Genomic DNA, 22,954 nt, shown 5'->3' with positions numbered 1-22,954 from the left:
GGTCTACATGGTGAGTTCCATAACATCAAACTCAGATAATCAATGCTCCAGAGAAGTGTCTTTTCTTCATACGGACTATGGCCCCTGCCTATGTGCGGATATTATCACATCAACTGAAACACAATATGATGTGGTGGTTTGAATAGGAATGACCTTCATAGGCACACAGAGTCAAATGCTTAGTTTTGAGGGAGTAGCACTGTTAGGTGTGGCCTTGTTGGGATAGATGTGACCTTGTTAGAGAAAATGTGTCACTGGGGTTGGACTTTGAGGTTTCAAATACTCAAGCCAACCCTAGTGTCTCTTTCTCTCTTCCTGCTGCCTATGTAGATTTATGTTAAGGCAATACATGATTGAACAGAAGAGAAATAGGCAGAAAGGTCAATGAGTGAAAGGGGAGGCAGGAGGCAGAAAGGAAATTCTGGGAGGAATCAAGATGGAGCTCAAGAAGGATGATCTAGATCCAGGTGGCCGTAATTGGTGATAAGTAGATATTAATATTTTTAAAGGTTTCTGTATGTCATTTTATCTCATATAGAAAGGCAGTTTGTATCTTTGTCCACTGGATGTAAGCTTATTGTGTAGAGGGTTTGTGGATTGGGAATTTAATATATAAACCTGCTTGAAAAGCTACTGGGCTTTGGAGCCATGTTTGTGCTGGGCAATGGGAAAATGGAACACCTGGGGGGTTGTATCAACCTGGGACAGAAACAACAGGGGCGGTGGAGTGAACCGCGTCTGAGTACTTAGAGGCAGCCTGGAGCTCCAAGTGGTGTGGGGACAGAATGTGTGCTCAGCTCCACATCAGCACTAAAGCGGTGTCCATGGAGTGAGACCTTGGGGGCCGATAAAAGGTTAAGCCATCCACTTTAATATTGAATGCAACATGACTGCCCAGATGTAGAACTCTCAGCTCCTCCAGCACCACGTCTGCCTGGATGCCGCCATGCTTCCTGCCATGATGATAATGGACTGAACCTCTGAGCCTGTGAGCCAGCCCTGATTAAATGCTGTCCTTTCTAAGAGCTGTCATGGTCATGGTGTCTCTCCACAGTAATAAACACCAAGTAAGACTGCAGTTAGTACTAGGAGTGGAAGATTGCTGTGATATGTCTGATCATATTTCTGCTTGGGAAATGTGAACTTTGAGAATTTGGATTAGGAAAGCACAAATCTGTAGAAGACACATGACACTCAGACATTGCTTGTTACCAGTTTGGATATATAGTTTCCAGGTGCTTTTAAGTCTGTGCCCTCTCATCTCCCTCTCTGAGACCTACATGTCTGTTCTGTGCTTTGCTTGTGGTACTGGGAATGGAATCTAGGGCCTGTGCACCAGGCTGTTGGCCTAATGCTGAGCTATACTTCCCACTACACATGTGGTTTGAAATGGCCACCATACCTTAAGATTAGAAAAAAAGTTCAGATATCATTTTGAAGTTACTAAAATAATGATAAGTCTGGTAGGAATTGTATTTTATCTGTATTTCAATTAAAATGACAAAATTATTTTGCTTGCGCAGAAACATCTTTAAAATAGACAGAAACTTTTGTATTTGCTAATTCTCCTACACTGAGTTAGAATCACAATCTGTGATAGAACAGTGTAAAGTGGCCAGGAAATAAACAGCAATAAAACAGGGAAAAGATAAAATTAAAGTCATTTTTTGAAGAAGTGGCTTTCATGTAAACATGCTGGTCATGTGACTAATGCACTGACTCACAAGTGGTAGCCTCTGTCCAAAGAACATACCCAGCATATTTAGTCGCAGATGAAGGGATGGCATCATCATTGTTATTTCTGGCTTGCTTATCCCTGTGATTCGTGACACTGTCTCATCTATTACTTGCTGGGGCTGTAGGCATTTGCCACAACACCTGGTTTGAGAAGTTCCTATTCTTATTATACTCCAAAGATATCACCTGTAACAGTAATGAATTTACCTCTTATGGTAAAATCTGGAAATAAAACAAGATCTTGGCAGTTCTTCAGCCACACAGTGTTAGAGCCTGTGCCCCACCCTGTCTTGCATCAACTTTCACTGAGAGCTGCTCACTGAATTAGCTCCACTTCCTTACATACACACAATAAGCTACTATGCATTTCAGAGTGAAATACATAAGGAATCCACTGTATAATAGCCATTATTAGGATACGAGTAATCTTACAACCATTTACTTGGCAGAAAAGATGAGGCTTTAAGATTTCTGTGTACAAGAAAGAGGACTGAATTCCTTCACAGTCACCCAAGGTCACAGATTATTCTGGCACTCTGACTCCTATTCTGTCATGTTCCAGAATTTCAGAAGAGGAGGGAAATAAACCAAGTGCACACATTTTATGGGAAAAGGTCCTGACTGTGTACCAAGGCAATGACTTTCAAGAGTACTCTGTACAGATATTTTATATATATATATCAATTGTGGAGTGAGTGAAACTCTGTATATATGCAATTCCTCATTTATAGTCAAAGCTAAAATAGGCCTACCTGCCTAATGTTTTTTTCCTCCTCCAAGTCTGGGTATTACTACAGCAGCTCTGAATGTCCTTGCCTATCCTCACGGAGATCTGCCTGCCTCTGCCCCCCAAGTTCTGTGATTAAAATATAACTACACCAAGTTCTATTTTCTGATTAGCTGTAAAGCAGATGTTGGAGGAGGTATGTCACCGGGATGCGCTTGGAGGTTTCTAAAGCCCCTCAGTGTCGTACTCTGTCTGTGGGTCAGGAGGAGCTCTCAGTCACTTCCCCAGGACCACGCCTGCCTTCCCGCTGCCATGCTCCCTGCCATGAGGATAATGGACTAAGTCTCTGAAACTATAAGCAAACCTTCAATAAAATGCTTTCTCTTGGTTGTGGTGTCTCTTCACAGCAACAGAAGTTATTGAGACTAATACATTTATAAAAAGTCATAAACTAGGACCTGCATAAGGGAGAAAATATAAATTATATGTCTGAGTCTGGGTTACTTCACTCAACACAAAGTTCTAGTTCTGCCCACGTTCCTGCAAATGTGCTGATCTCATGTTTCTCTTCCGTGTGTGGGGTGTGGAGTAAGTATGCTGGTGTGTGCTTGTGCAGAAGGCCAGAGCATCTTCCTTGACCCCTCCTCCACCTTATGTTCCGAGGCTGGTCTGTTAGGCTGACACACTAATGAGTTCCCGGGATATCCCCGTCTCTCCACTCAGAGCTGGAGTTACCAGTGCTCACTGACCCATCTGCTGTAATTTAGAGTTATCAAAACTCAAGCCTCACTCATGCAGCGAGCACGCCACCCACTGGACCACCTTCCCCAGCCTTTATGGTTTTCCTTACAGCCGGATATGGCTCCATAGTGTGTAAGTACCATCTTTCAAATCATTCATCTGTTAATGGGCATATAGGCTGACTCCACTTCCCAGCCATAGTGAACACTGAGCAGTTAACTTGGATAACTTGCTTAATAATCTCCATGATGTGCTGACTTAAGAGTCCTCTGAGTATAAGGCCAAGACTCAGGCATACAGGAGTCTCTGTCTCCGTTTGTGAGAAACCTCCATACTGATTTCCACAGTAGCTACACCAGCCTATACTCTCAGCAGTAGACAAGGGCTGCTCTTTCCTCACATCTTTGCCAGAGTTTGTCAGTTGCTCACTCATCTTGATGACTATTCTGACTGAAGTAAAGTAGTTTTAATTTCCATATTCCTGGCAGCTTATAACACTAATGATCTTAACACAGTATATTAATGGAAGTAACCTTAAAGGGAAAAAACAGTGGCTAAGGGTTTTAAGACCCATTAGATATAATATTTATTAATTAGATAAAAGAGTGGACAAATCTTATAGTCAAATACACAATTCTTCATCTAAGTATACTACATGAGAAAAAGCAAACAACTCCTGGATACAAGAATGAGATTCATATAAAACTCTCTTCATTATATATGTGTTCATTATCAGAACATCAAGTTTGATCTAACATATATAGTCAATATTTAATAATAAACATGCTTATTTAAATAAAATCTCACTATCTGATAAAAAATAGCTTACCTTGATGTTGTGAAAGTGAACTGTCAGATTTATTTCTCACACAGGTTAGATGTCTTTGTATGGGCTTGTGTTCAACTTGTTTAATGTCTGTATCTTGCTTTTGTTGGTACTAAAGAATTTAAGAAATGAAGCCAAGTTATTATTTTTTTAGTTTAAAATTTGTTGAGTTAAACTGGTTCTATTACATAAACATTGGAGAATTTGATTTGCTTTCAAATAGCTATTCTGTGACTGGACTTAAGGCACAGTTCATGGTGTGAGAGTGTTAAGAAGTCCACCTCCCCGGTGAGCATCACACCTCCTAGTTAATGCAGAGATGCTGGGATTTATGACACTTCTGATTCCAGAGTGACAGATGCAGGTGACAGTTGGGCCAACCAAGGCATCTACACCAACTTTCCCTCTGTTCAAAGCCAACAGCTGAAATGCTTTTTGCTACAGACTAGATTGCATTTTCTAGCTTTCTTTTCTTTTCTTTCTTTCTTTCTTTTTTTTAAAAATAGATCTCAAACATGTGATCCTTTAACTCAGTCTCATGAGCACTGAATTTGGCTAGAATTTTACTCAATGGGATCATTGTATATTTTTGCATAGAAGGCTCTAGCTTTTACTCAACATAATTTTGGGGGAACCCCTTACCCCCTCCTTGTGGCAGTTGGGAAAACTGGCCCTGGGGTCATGAGAGGCAGTGAGTTGGCCCTTGTTCCTTCCTGCTGCAGCACTTGGAAAAGCAGGCCCTGCACCTCACCTGGGCAGCACAGTAGAGCTGTCCCTGGTGGAAGGGACACAGGTGAGCCTACAAAGGCATGGGAGGGCTGGCCGGCTACTCATTTGCCATGAGGTGGCAAAGGTACAGGGTGATGCCCTCTTGTCCTCCCACCACCTCGGCCTGCAGCAGTCAGGAGAGCTGGCCCAGCCCCTCGTAGGCTGCACCTGGGAGAGTGGGCCTGAGCCTTGACTCAGCACAGGGGAGCTGGCTCTGGAAGCATGGGCGGGGCTGAGCTGGCCCCAGGGATGAGAGCTGGAGAGATGACCCTGCCTCCTGATTATGGCAGCACTGGGTGGCCTAGCTGGAGCAGTGTTGGCGAGCTTGCCTGCCCTGGTGATGTAGATGAGGAAAAGCCAGCAGGCTGACCAAGCTCAGTTACCACACAGCCCAGGTCAGGGCTGAGCTGGCCCACTCCAAAATCTATATCACCTGCGAACGCTAGAGACGTGAAAGGACCCAAAGCTGCAAGGCCTTTCAGAGCAACATAGGGCAACAACAGGATAACCATGAGGAGACTGATGGGGATCCAATACTGATGGTGTCACAGAAGCTAGAGATCTTGAGCCAGACCAATGACTTACTGTAATGAAGATTTACAAGTGAAGATGTGTGACAGAGGGATATTCTGTGGGGATGTGCTGTGACACACTACAGCTTGTATGATAAAACGTTTTCTATGCTTTGGTTTTGATTGTGTGTGTGCATTTTTGGGGTGGGAGTGGGGGTTGCAAGAGCCAAGGGCAGTGGGGGATGGGGAGATAAGCAGGACTGGGGTTCACGATGTGAAACTCACAAAGAATCAATTAAAATAAGTAAATAGATAAATAAATAAAATTATTATATATCTCAAGAATTCCTACACTCATGGTGCCCTGGGAATAGTGGTATTCTAGAGTATATAACAAAATATACTTTGTCCAGTCACAATCTGCTTAACATTGTGTTGTTTGCAAGTTGGGGCGAATACAGATATGAAGTTCCTATGAGCACGCATCTGTTCTATACTTTCTTAGGAGGTAAAGTGTATATGTCATGTACCATCTACATGTCTCTACCACTCAGTGCTCCCAGCCAGCAATGTACTAGAGCTCGCTTGCTCCACATCCTTGCCAGAAGATGCACAACAGCCTCTGAGCCTTTGCTTTCTCCGGAGAGTGCAGACGCCTTGCTGTGCTTTGCTCTGCATCCACTTCATGCTCACTGACCTCACGGTTCTTCTGGAGGAGTGTGTGCAGACCTGCTGGTGCTGTACCCACACTGAACTCCGGTCCTCTCTGTGCTCTGAGCTAACTTTCTCCCACTCTGCTACTTTTCTTTCTCTCAGCATCGTGTTTGGGAGTAGAAGTTCTTAGTTTTGATAAAACTAATTATTTAATTCTCATTGTCATCAGCAGGGCTTTTGCTATTGCATCCAGGAAGTTCTAGTCTTTTAGTCACAAAGTCTTTTCTTTAATGCAGACACTATTAGCATATTTATTAGTTTTTCCTGATCTTTGTTTGAACACAGATTAGTAGTAACAAACCCTACATAATATTGCATTCCATAAGCAATCTTTATTATATATTTTTAATGTTCTTCCTTGATATCATGGAATGTTGTAAATTACCATGCAATGAATACTGATTGAATAAATTAATTCACCATGAGGAATAAATTGCTAACCATGAATACAAAACTGTATTTATTACCATGAGCATTTATATAGATTAAAATCTTTGAGAACAAGCATCCTAATAATGTTTTAATATAAAAGGTTTCATGGTTTTGTTGATCATAAAATTGTTATGTTTCTGTGGAACAAACTATATATATTTTAAAGCTATAAACAGGAAATACTTAAGAGGCACAAATCACTGAGCTGGCTTTTATATAGCAGTGTTATAAATGATAATTTTATATATAATTTTTATTTTTAAAAATTTCGTTTATCTTGTATGGATGGGAACTGTGCTAACAAGTGCCCATGTTTAGGTCAAATGACAACTTGTGGAGTTGGCTCTCTTCTTCCTCCTTTAAGAATGTTGGACAATGTGTGAGTGTGTTGAGTGAGTGTGTGATAATCTTTTACTCACAGCAGGCAGAGGCAGGAGTATTCTCTGAGTTTTCAGCCATGCTGGTTTACACTGGGGCCTTGAGAGCACCTAGACTACATAGTAAGACTGTCTCTGCTTCTCCCGCCCCCTAAAATGTTTTGGGGATTGAAATCAAGTCTGGTTTTGTTTTTGTTTTAAGACATGGTCTCCCTATGTAGCCCTGGCTGCCCTTGTACTCATAGAGTTTACAATTCTTATTTTAAGTAAAGTATAAATGTTCTTGTTTTGGTACCTGAGAAAAATCTTCAGCCGCTTCTGGTAAATTAGCATCAGTGACTTTTGTAGTTTTTTGTGTCATGGGAAGAATAAGGTTAGCACCAGTGACTTTTGTTGTTTTTTGTGTCATGGGAAGAATAATGTTAGCATCAGGTTGCAATTCCAGTTCCCTTAAGCTCATTGGACCATGACTAGCATATAAATCTTCACAAATATTACCTACAGCAAACAGGTAAACAAAAAGTTAAATTGTCAGAGTTACCTTAGTAAAACAGTAAGCAAGGGACTACAATTACCAGTATTCCTAAACATCAATAACCCCAACTTCAATCCTCAACAATAGCTGGTATTAAGCTTGTATCTATCCTCAAGCCAAATCTCATAGACAAAGCCAAAAATAGCTATGTTCAAACAAATCCATGGGATATCCCAAGTAATGTCCAATCAACATCAGCCATGAAGTCCATCCCTTCCCTTCCCACACAACTCCCAAAATTCCTGTTTCCCTTTTCTATCAGTAAAAGTCAGATTCACTATGATACTTTCTATTTAAAATGTAACCTTGCTACAGATTGGGGACAAATAGGAGGAGAAGATGACTAAGGGGAGGACAGAGGGTGTCTAATTTTCATTTCCTGTTGCTGTGATAAAAATACCCTGAAAAAGCAACTTAAGGAGAAAAGGTCTGTTTGGCTCACAGTGCCAGGCTACAGTCAACCACTGTGGTGAACTTGAAGGCCCATCACACACACACTCAAGAGCAGAGATGATCGAGGAACTCATGAAGCTACTGCTCAGCTTGCTTTCTCCGCTCTTACACAACCCAGAGACTGGTGTCACCCATGGTGGGTGGGCCTCCTCACTAATCTAGATATTCTCCACAGACATACCCACAGGCCAAGTGAACATAGATAATCCCTCATTGAGATTTCCTCCTCAGATAACTGAGATTCTGTCAAATTGGCAAAACTACCACAAAGGGTTTGAGAGGACATGACCTAAGCACATCACATAGTACTATAAAAATGTTCTTATGAAATCTAGTATTATGTACAATGAATATATGTCAACGGAAAACTAATCCAACATAAAGAACAATTAACTCAGTGAATTATCTGAATGCTGCTAATTGACAAAGACTTAAAATTGATAGCTTCTACCTCCTGGCTTTATATTTCATTCTTCCTAAAAAGGATCTGTGTGTACATGTCCATGTTTACACAGTGCACATGCACATGGGTGCTTGACTGCTGTGGTGGTCAGAATGGGAATGGCCCCCATGGACTCATGCATTCCAATGCTTAGCCCATAGGCTACGGTACTATTAGGAGGCGTGGCCTTGTTGGAGAAAGTGTGCCCCTGTGTGGACAGGTTTTAAGGTCTTATTGCTCAATCTCCACCCAGTGTGGCATAGTCTGCTGTCTGTGGATCAGGATGTAGAAGTCTCAGCTCTCTCTAGCACCACGTCTGCCTGCATGCCACCATGCTACCTACACCGTGACAATAACGAACTGAATCTCTGAACTGTAAGCCAGTTAAATGTTTTCCTCTGTAAGAGTTGCCATGACCACGGTGTCTCTTCACCATTACTGCAGCTTTTCCACCCAGCTTTTTTGTTCCCCAGGATAATGACTCTGAGACCTTTTATATAAAAATAAATGCCTAGGCCAGTAACTCTGGTTTGTTTCCACTGGCTCATAACTCAGTTATCCTGTTTAAACTAGTCTAAGTCATGTCACATGGTTAGTTACCTTTCTTCAGGTTCATGAATCTGTCTCCATCAGTGTCTGGGCAAATCTCCCCCACCTGACAATTTCCCAGACTCTCCCCTCTCTCTGTTGGATGTCTCACCTTCTAATCCTGCCTCAGCTCACTGGCCATTAGTTTTTTATTGACAGGCAATACTTCCACACAGTACATAAAGACTATCTCTACACTTTACAGCAATAAAACTCTACCTAAGACAACTGTAGAGGCCAGAGGACCACTTCAGGTCTCCATCTTTAGGAATGCTGCCGATCTTTAAGATTCTCTTTGGCTTGAAACTTAAGAATTATGCTACTCTGTCTGGCTAGCAAGTGCAAAGGGATTCTTCTGTTGCCCCAACACTGAGATTTGAAGTGTGCACCATTGTGCTCGGCATTTCTCTCCCTCTCCCCTGCATACCAAAAAAGACTTATTCTTTAACTTTCTACGTAAGTGCAGGTGCCTGCCTACATACATGTGCTTCATGTGCTGATCTGGTGCCCACAGAGGCCAGAAGACAGTATTATAGCCTATTGAGCAGGAGTTACAGATGCTTGAGAGCCATCATGTGGGTGCTGGAAACCAAACCCAGGTCCTCTGCAAGAGCAGCCATGGTTTAGACTTCTGAGCCATCTCTCCAGCCTCATGTCTGCCATCTGATGTGGCTTCAGTCCCAGGGTTGTACAGCAATGCTCTGTTGACTGACCAGCCCCTTCCACAAATATTTCTAAGAAAACTTTATTTTTTCTTCTTATTGGTTATCTTTTAAATCTAGCATACTTTCATTTAATGGATAACAAACGACATAAGAGTTAACTTGTTGAAAATGAAACATCTTAATGGCACCACAGACATTTCCTTCCAAATTCATCATGGAATTGCAGAGCTGACCACTTCCTGGATAGAACAAATAGCCACTCTCTGCTGGACATTTTATGTTAAATCAAGTTTTTATGTTAAATCAAGTTTTTAACAGACTTTGCATAAAGCAAAATTTACCCACTGAGATTTAATTTTTATCTCTATAGTAGTTAATATATACAAAGCAATTTATCAAAATGACTGCATCCCTAATTTTCCAGTACATCATAAGATTAATTACAATAATGGCAATAACATACAGAATGCAGAGTAACTAATGCTCCTGGTGTCATACTTGCTTTTTCTCATTCCAGCATTACCTTCTCTAGTCCTATGTCACTCCCCCAACAGTTTTTCTACAACTGTCTAGCAAAGAAACTGAGAACCAGCATGTCTGTTGTTGAGAAAATACTGAAGATGTCTTTGCTGATGATACGGTAGGATCCTGCCTCTACTAGACGAACAGAACGAACAGTGTTGGTGACCCTACAATAACAGCGGGAGTTAATAAGTCTTTGCTGCCATGACTGGACACTAACAAAAATATGCGAGGCCCCTACCTTTTCTCTTTATTATAACGGCAAACAAAAACAGTGAAAATCCCTTTACTAACAAGATCAAAACTATACAATAACAGCAAAATTCGTAGACATAGAATCTATATGAGATCAATTATCCAACTGAAGGTCAGAAATCCTATATGAGCCCAGATGTGAGATTTTCCACTTATGGTAAATTCATGTTACTTAGAAAAAAGACATAAACGAGCAGGTAAATCCAAACTAACACGTAGAATAGGAAGTTGGCTACACAGGCAGAAAGCCAGCAAATCAGATGAAAATATTGGCAACATAAAACTTAAGCAAGAAAATTGAAATAAAAACAAAACACCAAAAAAAAAAAAAAAAAAGAAAAGAAAAGAAATTTGAAACTGAAAAATGCCAATCTAACCAAAAGCGCAGCAGAAAGCCTGTCTGACAGACTCGACTGCGCGTAAGAAAACAAGATCAGAAAGGAGGGCAGCGTCAGTATCAATGAAGAGAAACTCGGCGGGACCGCTGCATCAGAGAAGTATGGATTCTCAACAAGAGGCCAAACCTACCTAGTCAGAGGCTAGACAGAGCTACGGTTAAACACTAGAGCATAGAAAATCTATGCTTTACAGCAGAAAATTCCCCAAATCTGAAGAAATGTAAGTCCAAACACAAGAAACATCTTGAATCCTAAATAGACATGTCCAGAAAACAACGTATTATACTCAAAATGCCAGAAACACAGAGAATAAAAGGTATTAAAATCTGTAAGAGAAAAAGAGCAACTCACTTACAAAAGCAGAAATATCAGAAGAATATCAGATCTTTCACCAGCAACCCTAAGGCCAGGAGAGCATGGACTATATTTCTTCTTCGTTTTAAAAACATTTATTTACTTATTTAGCATGAGGCCGGAGGGAATCCATGTCACAGTACCTGTGTGGAGGCTAGAGGACAACCTCAGGAACTGGCTCTTTCCTTCCACCACAAGAGTTTTAGGAACTGAGCTCAGATCATCATGTTTGGCCTTAAGCACCTTTGCCTACTAAGCCTTCTCACCAAACCTAATCTGGTATCTTTTAAGCACTGACACTAATTTACTGCCAACCATGATTCCTATATTTAGCAAGTCTCTTTTTTAAAGTTTATGAGGTGGAAAAATGAAGAATATTTCAAGACAAGCACAGACAAAGGCAGTTCATGGCCACCAAGCCAATACTGCATGATTCTTAAAGGAATGCTATACACAGAAATGACCACTATCTCAATCACAGAGCACAGGAAAAAACACTTATGAGACGAATAGTTGTTTATATCTTGATTTAATTTTGATGTCATAGTTACCGACAAGTTCTTCAATTTCTTTCAGTGCTTTTAATTTTGATAAGTTTTGTTTCTCCAAGACAGATTCTAATTATGTAGCTCTGGTTGTCCTAAAACTCACTATGTAGACCAGGCTGAACTCAATATCATGAAGATCTACCCGCCTCTGCCTCCAAATGTTGACATCAAAACTGCACTGTCAAGCCCGGCGGGGGTGGAGGTATGTTTTAAAGTCATTCCCTAATGACTCACAGGACTTGGCTAGAATTTGTTGTTCATTTTCTTTTCACCTCTAATATTTATTAATTAATTTATTAATTAATTGCCTTTTCTCCCTCTCTCTTTTGGTTAGTTTGGCAAGAACATTACCAATCTTCTTTTCTGAAAAGAAAAGAAAAGAATGGAAAAGAAAAGAAAAAAACAACTTTGTTTGACTCTATGTATTGTTCTTTGAAACTCTAACTCACTAATCTCTGCCCTGTCTTACACTAGCAACAAAAACTAACACGCACTTTTCCACGATGGCTTGTCATGAGAACGCAGGTGTTATAAAAGCCACCAGTGACTTGAAGGGAAGGAAGAGATCAAGACTATTACTGGACATGTATTGAACACGGCCACCACTCTAGCCATCTGATGTGCACAAGTGACGAGAGAACCGCTACAACACAGGAGAAGGTGGGTGCGGACATGGGACAGAGATGACCTGGGCTTGATAAACTGAAAGCTAAGCACAGGGTCCACGGGACCCGAAAGGGTCATATCTGTGCAGCAGGACAGAGACTTTAAGGACATATCCAGGCTGCCCATGCTAGTCAAATGATTTCTATGGATGTTGCTGAATTTGAAAAACTAGCAAAATCATAACCATGCCTTTGGCTTAAACACTGGAAATAAAACAGTTGGTTATTGCTACAAACAAAATGGATTCTATTGAACAACCCCAGTCAGAAAAGATATGAAAAAATTAAGTGTTTACATTAAGAAAATTCATTAGGAAGCTTGGCTATGGCCGACTAGAGAGATAGCTCAGTGGTTAAGAGCACTATCTGTTGGGGTTGGTCTGGTGCTGTTATATATTCAAATGCTAAATGTTGGTATATAATTTGAATAGTCCAAACCTGCCCAATCTAGGCTTATAGCTAGTAAATAAAATACCTGGATTGTGTGTCTTTGATACAGACTAGCTAGACTTTACTATTCCTTCTACAGCAGCACTTGTGTGGGGAATTCAGGTTCAGTTTCTAACTCCTACATGGCAGCTCACAACCATCCATAACTCCAGTTCCAGGTAATCTGATGCCCTCTACTGGCCTCTGTGTGCTACAGGCACATGTGTGGTGCACTGATGTACATGTAGCCAAAACATACATACATACATACATACATACACACACACATACATACATACATACATGCATACATACATACACATACACACACATACATACATACATACATACATACATACATACATACATACACACACATATTATATAATAAAGAAAACTGTTTATAAGGAAAATTGATTATGAACCTGGCATGGTAGCATCTGTGTTGATTTCTCCTTAGGATTCTGGCAGCATGCTGGTGTCAAGGGCTAGCATACCTTGGGTCAAGAATGCAGTCAGTCACAAAGACAGTAGTATCAACCCAAACCATACTGATGGTGTTTTTGGAACGTATCCTACCATTAACTTGACCAAATGACCAGTCGATGTAAGCACCTACCTTCCCAGATGTCTATAAAAGGTTGGTACTGGTACTGTTGCCATGGGCCCAGTGGAGACTGGTGTTATCAAATCTGCTTGGCGGTTAACCTTGCTCTAGTCAATATCACAATTGAAGTAAGAAGTCTACTGAAATGTACCTCAGGTTCTTCCTGGTGACTCTGGAGGAATCAATGTCAAGGCTATGTCTGTCCAAGATGTTCCTTGTGGCAACAGCAAAAATGACCCACAATTGAGGTGCTGGCTTCACTGTTCAAGTGACTGTCCATAATCATTCAGGCCAAATCTAAGCTGGCAATGCCCCTGAACTAGATTATCACATAGCTCACACAGCACATAAACTTGCTAAGCTGGAAGGAAAGATCCATCACCTTTCTGCTGGGAAACCAGAAGACAGTCCTACATTATCCTTCCTGGTGAAACTGCTACCACTACTAATGCTATCAACTGGATAGGACCTAGAATCTCCTAGAAGACAATCAATGATGTGGGCATGCTTGTGAGGGATAATCTAAGTCATATTAACTGCATAGGGAACACTCCTTGTGAAGGACTGCAGGCTGCGTACAAAGGGCAGAGCGAGCTGAGCATTGTCAGTCATCACTCTCTGCTTCCTGACTGTGACTCAGTGCCAGCAGTGGCTCAGTTCAGCATCCACGCCTTCCCTATGCTCTCTGTGCCTGGATCTATGAGCAAACACAATCCCTTCTCTCCTGTTTCCTCTCCCCTGTAATGTCTGTGCCCTTGAACTATAACCCCAAATAAATGCTTCCGTCACAGCAACAGGTCACATAACAACAGAAGCTGGTACTGAGAAGTGGGCTGCTGCTATAATAAACATGACCATGACTTATGGGAGGGCTGTGACAGGCTGTCAGTGGTGGGCTATCAAGGCTAGAATACTGTAAGCAGAGGCTAACGGGGCATTCTAAGTAATAACCCAGAAGACAAGCTAACAAGAGAAACACAAACAGTGGAGGTTTATGAGGCTTCCAAAAGGAACGGGAACTGTTGGAAACTGGGTTAATGGCACTCCTGTGATGTTCTGGCAAAGAATTTGGCTTTACCTATGTTCTGAGAACTTGAGTAGGTTTGAATTTAAATGTAAAGGACTAATTTGTTTGTCATAGGAAATTCCAAGACATGAGCTGTGGGGCAGCAACTGTTTAATCTAGGCCTATGTGAGGAAGAAAGAAGCTGAGCAGAAAGATGTTAAATGAGTATTTTTTAAGGAAAGTAGTAGCGAATAAACTGTATGGACAAGGCAGGTTTGAAGGCTGCAACTGCTCAGTGACTAGAACCATCAAGGAAGGCTGCTGCTTTGTTCTGACACAACAGAAAAGGTGTCCTGAGGGCAAGGCGCCATCCACTGAAGGCTCTACTTCCTGAAAAATGCCAATTCATTTGAAAGGGGAACACCTGACCTGAAACACCCTGCTACAGAAGCCGTTCCCACAGTCTCTGAAAGCCTGCAAGTGTTTCTCCAGGTCAGCATACTGAACTGATGGAACTGTGGTCTGAGGGGCCAGGCTCCATCTTAGGCTGGCAACAAAACTTGTCATCACCATTACTGGCTTTGCAGGCATGAAAAACAGTCTAAGGGGATCATGGAGGGCTGACTACAATGTTAGCAAGCACAAAGGCCAAATCATGAATAGAAAGCAGGATTGGAGGTCCTGAGAGGCCACTGCATGGAACTGCAAAAGGAAGACCGAATTTACAATGGAGAACCCAGGATGTTAGAAATACCAGGACCAAGGGACAGCTGCCCAGGACAACTCCAGACATGGGGGACTGCTGACCCAGATAAGGATGTGTGCCGGAGTGACAGAGACGGGGGAGTTAAGGGGCTACCCAAATCCTGTAGAGCCCAGAGATCCCATCACAGGTCCCAGACCTGGATATGGAGTTGTAGGACTTGATACTTTCTCTGCTGTTTTAGTCTTGCTTTGTTCTGATCGTTCCTCTTATTGTCCCAAGTATCCCCTTTTGGACTTTTAAATGATGTTGTAATGACTAAAAATGATGGGGATATTTTGGATTAAATGAATTTTTTTATTATTATAAAATGGTCATGAGTCTATGGGGACAAAGGGTGGAAAGTTATGGCTTAAAAGTAATTAGATGGGGTTGGAGGGATGGCTCACTGGTTAAGAGTGCTGACTATTTTTCCAGAGGTCCTGAGTTCAAATCCCGCAATTACATGGTGGCTCATAACCATCTGTAATGAGACCCGATGCCCTCTTCTGGTGTGTCTGAAGACAGCTACAGTGTACTCATATAAAATAAATAAATCTTAAATAAATTAATTGGATGTCAAATTAGAAAGGTATAGAATTGTGATGGCCAGCAACAACTTGTCAATGCCTGGGAGGAATTATCTTGATTACGTTTAGCTGACATGAGACCACCTGAAGCATTCCATGGGCAGGGGTCCTAGGCTGGGTTAAAAGAGAAAACAAGTTCAGCGTTCTCATCCAGCTGGCTGTGGATTCAATCAAAGCAGCCTCCGCCCCTCCCACCATGCTTTCCCTGCAGTGAAATCCTTCCCTCCCCAGGTCGCTTTGCTAAAGTATTTATCACAGCAATAAAACAAGTAACTAAGACACAGAACAATGAAGAAACAGAGGACCCAGAAATAAATCCACACGACTGCACCTACCTAATCTTTGACAAAACACAACCATTAGAAAAAGGACAGCCTCTTTAACATAGTGTTGGGAAAACTGGGTATCTACATGTAAAAGAATAAAACTATCCATAGTTCTTACCTGCATAAAAAATCAAGTGGATTACACACCCTACTGTAAGGCCTAAAACTCTCAAACTGCTAGAGGAAAACAAATCTTGAAGATATAGTCAGAGGCATGGGTTTTATGAAGAGAACTCCTATGGTAACACAGGAAATTAATAAGCAAATGAGATTACAAGAAATCAAGCAGTTTCTACACAATGGAGAAATTTCAACAGTAAGGAGGCAGCTTACAGGAGGGGAAAACATATGTATCTTTGTGAAATACATGTCAGACAGGAGATTAATATCCAAAATATAAAAACTACAAAAATACACTTAAAAACAAAACAACCTAAAACCTAATTGGGGCTGAAGAGATGGCTCAGCAGTTAAGAGCACTTGCTGCTCTTCCAGAGGCCCTGAGTTCAATTCTCAGTTCCCATATGGTAGCTAACAGTTGTCTGTAACTACAGTTCCAGGCAACCTGACACCATCACAGATATACATATGGGTTAAAACACCAATGCACATAAAACAAGAACAAATAAATTATTTTAAAAATTAATTATCACAACAATAATGGAGTAATGAACCGACTAAACAGTTCTTAGAAAGGACAAGGGCTGGGGAGACAGGGGCAGGTGGATCCTAAGGACTTACTAGACAGACAGTCAAATCAACTGGCGACCTCTACACATGGCAAGAGACACTGGGACTTCAGGGTGCAGAACAGAGTCCGGCCCATCTGCCACCCGGTCCCGCAGGCACTAAAGGTTTAAAAACTGGTGAGTAGGAGATCGAGGCAGCCAGGGAGCAGAGAGATCTCTGCGGAGTGCGCACAGAAAGCGCACCCCCACCCTGCCCGATCCAGGGACCAGGAACACAACTTTGGAACTTCTGTTCCCACCTGGCGACTCTGAGGCGCAGAACAGGGCTCGGCCCATCTGCCATCTGGACCAGTGGAGATCCAGGGACACAGACCAGATACAAGGGAAAGGCAAGAACATATCAGTGACAACAAAATGGCAAGAGGAAAGTGAAAGAGTATATCCCAAGGAAACAAAGACAACCTGGCAACACCAGAACCCAGCTCTTCCATAACAGCAAACATCGGAATGCCAAACACTCCAGAAAAAGAAGACACAGACCTGAAATCATGCCTCAAGACACTGATAGAGTTACTTAAACAAGAAAGGGAGGAAAAGCAAAAAGATTCAGAAGCTTTTAAAGAAGAAACAAGAAAAACACTCAAAGAACTCAAAGAACGAGACAAAAACAGAACCAAAGAAATAAAGGAATGGAAGAGGGAAATTAAAACAGAACTTGACACAATAAAGAAAACGCTAAAAGAGATAACCCTAGAGTCAGAACACCAAAAAAAGAAATCAGGAGTCACAGAAGCAAGCATTTCCAACAGATTACAAGAGATCGAGGAGAGAATCTTGGGGGCAGAAGACAACATTGTAAACATAGACAAAACAGCCAGAGAAGATGCAAAAAACAAAAAGCTCCTAACCCAAAATGTCCAGGAAATCCAGGACACAATGAGAAGACCAAACCTAAGGATAATAGGAATAGAAGAGGGAGAAGAGTATCAACTAAGAGGCACAGTAAATATCTTCAACAAAATCATAGAAGAAAACTTCCCTACCCTCAAGAATGAGATGACCACGAGCATAAAAGAAGCCTTCAGAACTCCAAATAGATTGGACCAGAAAAGAAATACCTCCCGACACATAATAGTCAAAACACCAAGTGCCCAAAGCAAAAAAGAATACTAAAAGCAGTAAGGGAAAAAGGTCAAGTAACATATAAAGGCAGACCAATCAGAATCACACCGATTTCTCAACAGAGACTATGAAAGCTAGAAGAGCCTGGACAGACATCACGCACACCCTAAGAGAGCACAAGTGCCAGCCCAAGCTGCTATACCCAGCAAAACTATCAATCACCATAGATGGAGAGATGAAGATATTTCAAGACAAATCAAAATTTACACAATATCTGACCACAAACCCAGCACTACAACGAATTTTAGGTGGAAAACCCAATACAATGAAGAAAAATACACTCTAGTGAAAACAAGAAAACTAAACAAGAAAACCAAAAGAAGAAAAAGACACAGACACAACTCAACCAACAAAAGCAATAATAGCAGGAAACAGAAACAACTATTCCTTGATATCTATTAACATAAATGGACTCAACTCCCCAATAAAAAGACATAGGCTATCAGACTGGATACATAAACAAAATTCAGCCTTTTCCTGCATACAGGAAACTCATCTCAGAGACAAAGACAGACACTATCTCAAAGTAAAAGGGTGGGAAAAAAACTTCCAAGCAAACATCCCCAAGAAGCAAGCTAGAGTGGCTATTTTAATATCGAATAAAGTAAATTTCCAACCAAAAGTTATCAAAAAAGATAAAGAAGGACACTTTTTACTCATTACCGGGGAAATCTGTCAGGAGGAACTCTCAATCCTTAACATATATGCTCCAAATAAAAAAGCACCCACATTCATAAAAGAAACCCTACTAAAGCTCAAAAAATACATTTCACCCCACACAATAATAGTGGGAGACTTTAATACCCCACTCTCTCCAATGGACAGATCATGGAAACAGAAACTGAACAAGGACACTGTAAAACTAGCAGAGACTTTGAACAAACTGGAATTAATATATATCTACAGAACATATCATCCTAAAGTAAAAGAAGACACCTTCTTCTCACCACCCTACGGCACCTTCTTGAAAATTGACCACATAATTGGACACAGAACGAGCCTAAATTGATATAAGAAGATTGAAATACTCCCATGCATCCTCTCAGATCACCATGGTCTACAGCTGGTCTTTAACAACAACAAAGACAACAAAAAGCCCACATACACATGGAAACTAAACAACGCTCTGTTAAACGATAGCAGGGTCAAAGAAGAAATAAAGAAATTAAGGATTTTCTAGAATTCAACGAAAATGAAAACACAACATACCCAATCCTATGGGACGCAATGAAAGCAGTACTGAGAGGAAAACTCATAGTCCTAAGTGCTTCCAAAAAGAAACTGGAGAGAGCTTACATCAGCAACCTGACAGCACAGCTAAAAGCCCTAGAACAAAAGGAAGCAGATATACCCAAGAAGAGTAGACGGCAAGAAATAATCAAAATTAGGGCTGAAATAGACCAAATAGAAACAAAAAGAACCATTGAAAAAAATCAACAAAACCAAGAGTTGGTTCTTTGAGAAAATCAACAAGATTGATAAACCCCTAGCCAGACTAACTAGAGGGCAAAGAGAGAGAGTATACAAATTAACAAAATCAGAAAGGAAAGTAGAAACATAACAACTGAAACTGAGGAAATTCAAGAAATCATCAGATCCTACTACAAAAACTTATACTCCACAAAATTGGAAAATCTGAAGGAAATGGACAAATTCCTAGACAGATACAAGTTCCTAAAGCTAAACCAGGACCAAGTAAACCATCTAAATAATCCTATAACACCTAAAGAAATAGAAGAAGTCATCAAAAGCCTCCCAACCAAAAAAAGCCCAGGTCCAGACGGGTTCAATGCAGAATTTTATCAGACATTTATTGCGGATATAACACCAATACTCTCCAAACTATTCCAAAAGATAGAATCAGATGGAATACTACCTAACTCATTTTTTGAGGCTACAATAACCCTCGTACCTAAACCACACAAAGACCATACAAGGAAAGAGAACTTCAGACCAATCTCACTTATGAACATTGATGCAAAAATACTCAACAAAATCCTTGCAAACTGAATCCAAGAACACATCAAAACGATCATTCATCATGACCAAGTAGGCTTCATCCCTGGGATGCAGGGATGGTTTAATATAAGGAAATCCATCAATGTAATCCACCATATAAACAAACTCAAAGAACAAAATCACATGGTCATCTCACTAGATGCTGAGAAAGCATTTGACAAAATTCAACACCCCTTCATGTTAAAAGTCCTGGAAAGAACAGGAATCCAAGGTCCATACTTAAACATAATAAAGGCAATATACAGCAAACCAACAGCCAACATCAAACTTAATGGTGAGAAACTTGAAGCAATCCCGCTAAAATCAGGGACCCGACAAGGCTGCCCACTCTCCCCCTACCTATTCAACATAGTACTGGAAGTCCTGGCTGGAGCAATTAGACAGCAAAAGGAGATCAAGGGGATACAAATCGGAAAGGAAGAAATAAAAACATCACTCTTTGCCGATGACATGATAGTGTACTTAAGTGACCCCAAAAATTCCACCAGAGAACTCCTACAGCTGATAAACAAGTTCAGCAAAGTGGCTGGATACAAAATTAACTCAAACAAATCAGTAGCCTTCCTATACTCAAAGGACAAACATGTGGAGAAAGAAATTAGGGAAAAGGTACCCTTCACAATCGTCACAAAAACTATGAAATACCTTGGTGTGACTCTAACTAAGCAAGTGAAGGACCTGTATGACAAGAATTTCAAACCTCTAAAGAAGGAAATTGAAGATGATCTCAGAAAATGGAAAGATCTCCCATGCTCATGGATTGGAAAGATCAACATCTTAAAAATGGCCATCCTACCAAAAGCAATCTACAGATTCAATGCAATCCCCATCAAAATTCCAACCAAGTTCTTCATGGAATTGGAAAGATCAATGTGCAATTTCATATGGAATAACAAAAGACCTAGAATAGCGAAATCCATCCTCAACAACAAGAAAACATCTGCGGGAATCACTATCCCTGACCTCAAGGCAATTGTGCTGAAAACTGCATGGTACTGGTACAGAAATAGGCATGTGGATCAATGGAATAGAATAGAAGATCCAGAAATGAGCCCTCATGTATATGGTCACCTGATTTTTGACAAATGAGCTGTAAACATTCAATGGAAAAAGGACAGCCTATTCAACAAATGGTGCTGGTCCAACTGGCACTCAGCATGCAAAAGAATGAAAATAGACCCTTTCTTATCTCCTTGTACAAAGCTCAAGTGTAAGTGGATTAAAGATCTCCACATTAAACCTGATACACTGAAACTATTAGATGAGAAAGTAGGGAAAACCTTAGAACACATAGGCACAGGAGAAAATTTTCTGAACAAAACACCACTGGCTCAAGCTCTAAGGTCAAAGATTAACAAATGGGACTTAATGAGATTGCAAAGTTTCTGTAAGGCTAAGGACATTGTCAAGAAAACAAAACGGCAGCCAACAGAATGGGAAAAGATCTTTACCAACTCCACATCAGATAGAGGCCTAATATCCAAGGTATACAAAGAACTCAAAAAGCTAGACACCAGAGAATCAAATAACCCTATTAAAAAATGGGGTACAGAGCTAAACAAATGTTCTCAGCTGAGGAATATCGAATGGCTGAGAAATATCTGAGGAAGTGCTCGACATCCTTAGCCATCAGGGAAATGCAAATCAAAACAACCCTGAGATTCCACCTCACACCAGTCAGATTGGCCAAGATCCAAAACTCAGATGACAACAGATGCTGTCGAGGATGTGGAGAAAGAGGAACACTTCTCCACTGTTGGTGGGGTTGCAAACTAATACAACCACTCTGGAAATCAGTCTGGCGATACCTCAGAAAATTAGACATAGTACTACTACCTGAAGACCCAGCTATTCCACTTCTGGGCATATACCCCAGAGACACTTTAGTACACAACAAAGATATATGCACCACAATGTTCATAGCAGCTCTATTTATAATAGCCAGAAGTTGGAAAGAACCCAGATGTCCTTCAGAAGGTGAATGGATACAAAAATTGTGGTACATTTACACAATGGAATACTACTCAGCCACCAGAAACAATGACTTAACGAAATTCTTAAGAAAATGGATGCATCTAGAGAATATCATCCTGAGTGAGATAACGCAGTCACAAAAGAACAGACATAATATGCAGTCACTGATAATGGGATACTAACCCCAGAAAGCACTGAACACTCCAGAAACAACTCACAGACTGTGTGAAGCTCAAGGAAAAAAAAAGAAAAAGAAAAAGAAAAGAAAAAAAAAAGAGACACTGGCTCCGAAAGGGAAAGTGTTGTGAAGGAAGCAGACAGCATTGACCTCAGGTTTCCACACCCACACACAGGTTTATACTGTGTGAGCACATCTGCACACCACACACACACACACACACACACACACACACACACAGAGAGAGAGAGAGAGAGAGAGAGACAACAATTTCTAAACAGAACTACAAATGTCAATAAATATTTAATAAGCATTTAATATTCCTAGCTATTAGGGAAATGCAAATGAAAACTGCTTGAGATTCCATTTTGCCCCCAATCAGCAGAGTTATTATTAGATAGACAGACAAATGCTAAAAAATGTGAAGAAAGTAAAATGCTTATTCACTGTCTGTTAGGATGTATTGCCTACTGGTATTGCTTTCATGGAAGTCAGTGTGGAGGTCCCTCAAAAGCTAAAGACAAAATTAGCACAGGACCCACTTAAAGCACAGAGGACTTACTTGTAAGTCAACACTGCCACAGGATGCACATCATGTTCACCATTTACAAGCTAAAGAAATGGAAACAGCCTAAATGTCTATCAAAAGATGAATAAAGAAAACAGATATAAACATCACAGAAATTTATTCAACTGTAGAGAAAAAAATGGCATTTGTAAGAAAATGGATAGAACTTGAGATCATCATGTTAAGCAAAGTAAGCCAGACAAGACTCAGACAGACAATCATCATACTCTGCCTGTTTGTATATGTCACTAACATAGAAGGGCCATGCGACAGGAGAGAAGGTCTTACAGGAGTAAGTTTATGGAGTACATGGGGCACAAAAGAAAAAGGAGACAAGAAGGCAAGAAGGGAAAAGCTGAGAATGGTGGGTGGAAAAGAATAATAA

The 22,954-nt window shown here is 40.8% G+C and overlaps 1 protein-coding gene across 1 annotated transcript in view; it reads right to left on the bottom strand.

Annotated features, from left to right (window-relative positions):
- Positions 1-22,954, bottom strand: part of KIAA0586 — a gene marked incomplete at its 5' end in the record, with an annotated part of 93,395 nt that overhangs the window by 14,978 nt on the left and 55,463 nt on the right. The window contains 2 exons of the mRNA XM_080912825.1: positions 4,035-4,143; positions 7,130-7,332. Coding sequence (XP_080768951.1) covers positions 4,035-4,143; positions 7,130-7,332 — 312 coding nt within the window. The remainder of the gene's footprint in view (positions 1-4,034; positions 4,144-7,129; positions 7,333-22,954) is intronic.

The sequence above is a fragment of the Micromys minutus genome, assembly GCF_963924665.1.
Source record: "Micromys minutus genome assembly, chromosome: 1".
NCBI lineage: Eukaryota > Metazoa > Chordata > Mammalia > Rodentia > Muridae > Micromys > Micromys minutus.
The sequence above is the reverse complement of the archived record's forward strand: the minus strand, read 5'-3'. Positions and strand labels throughout refer to the sequence as shown.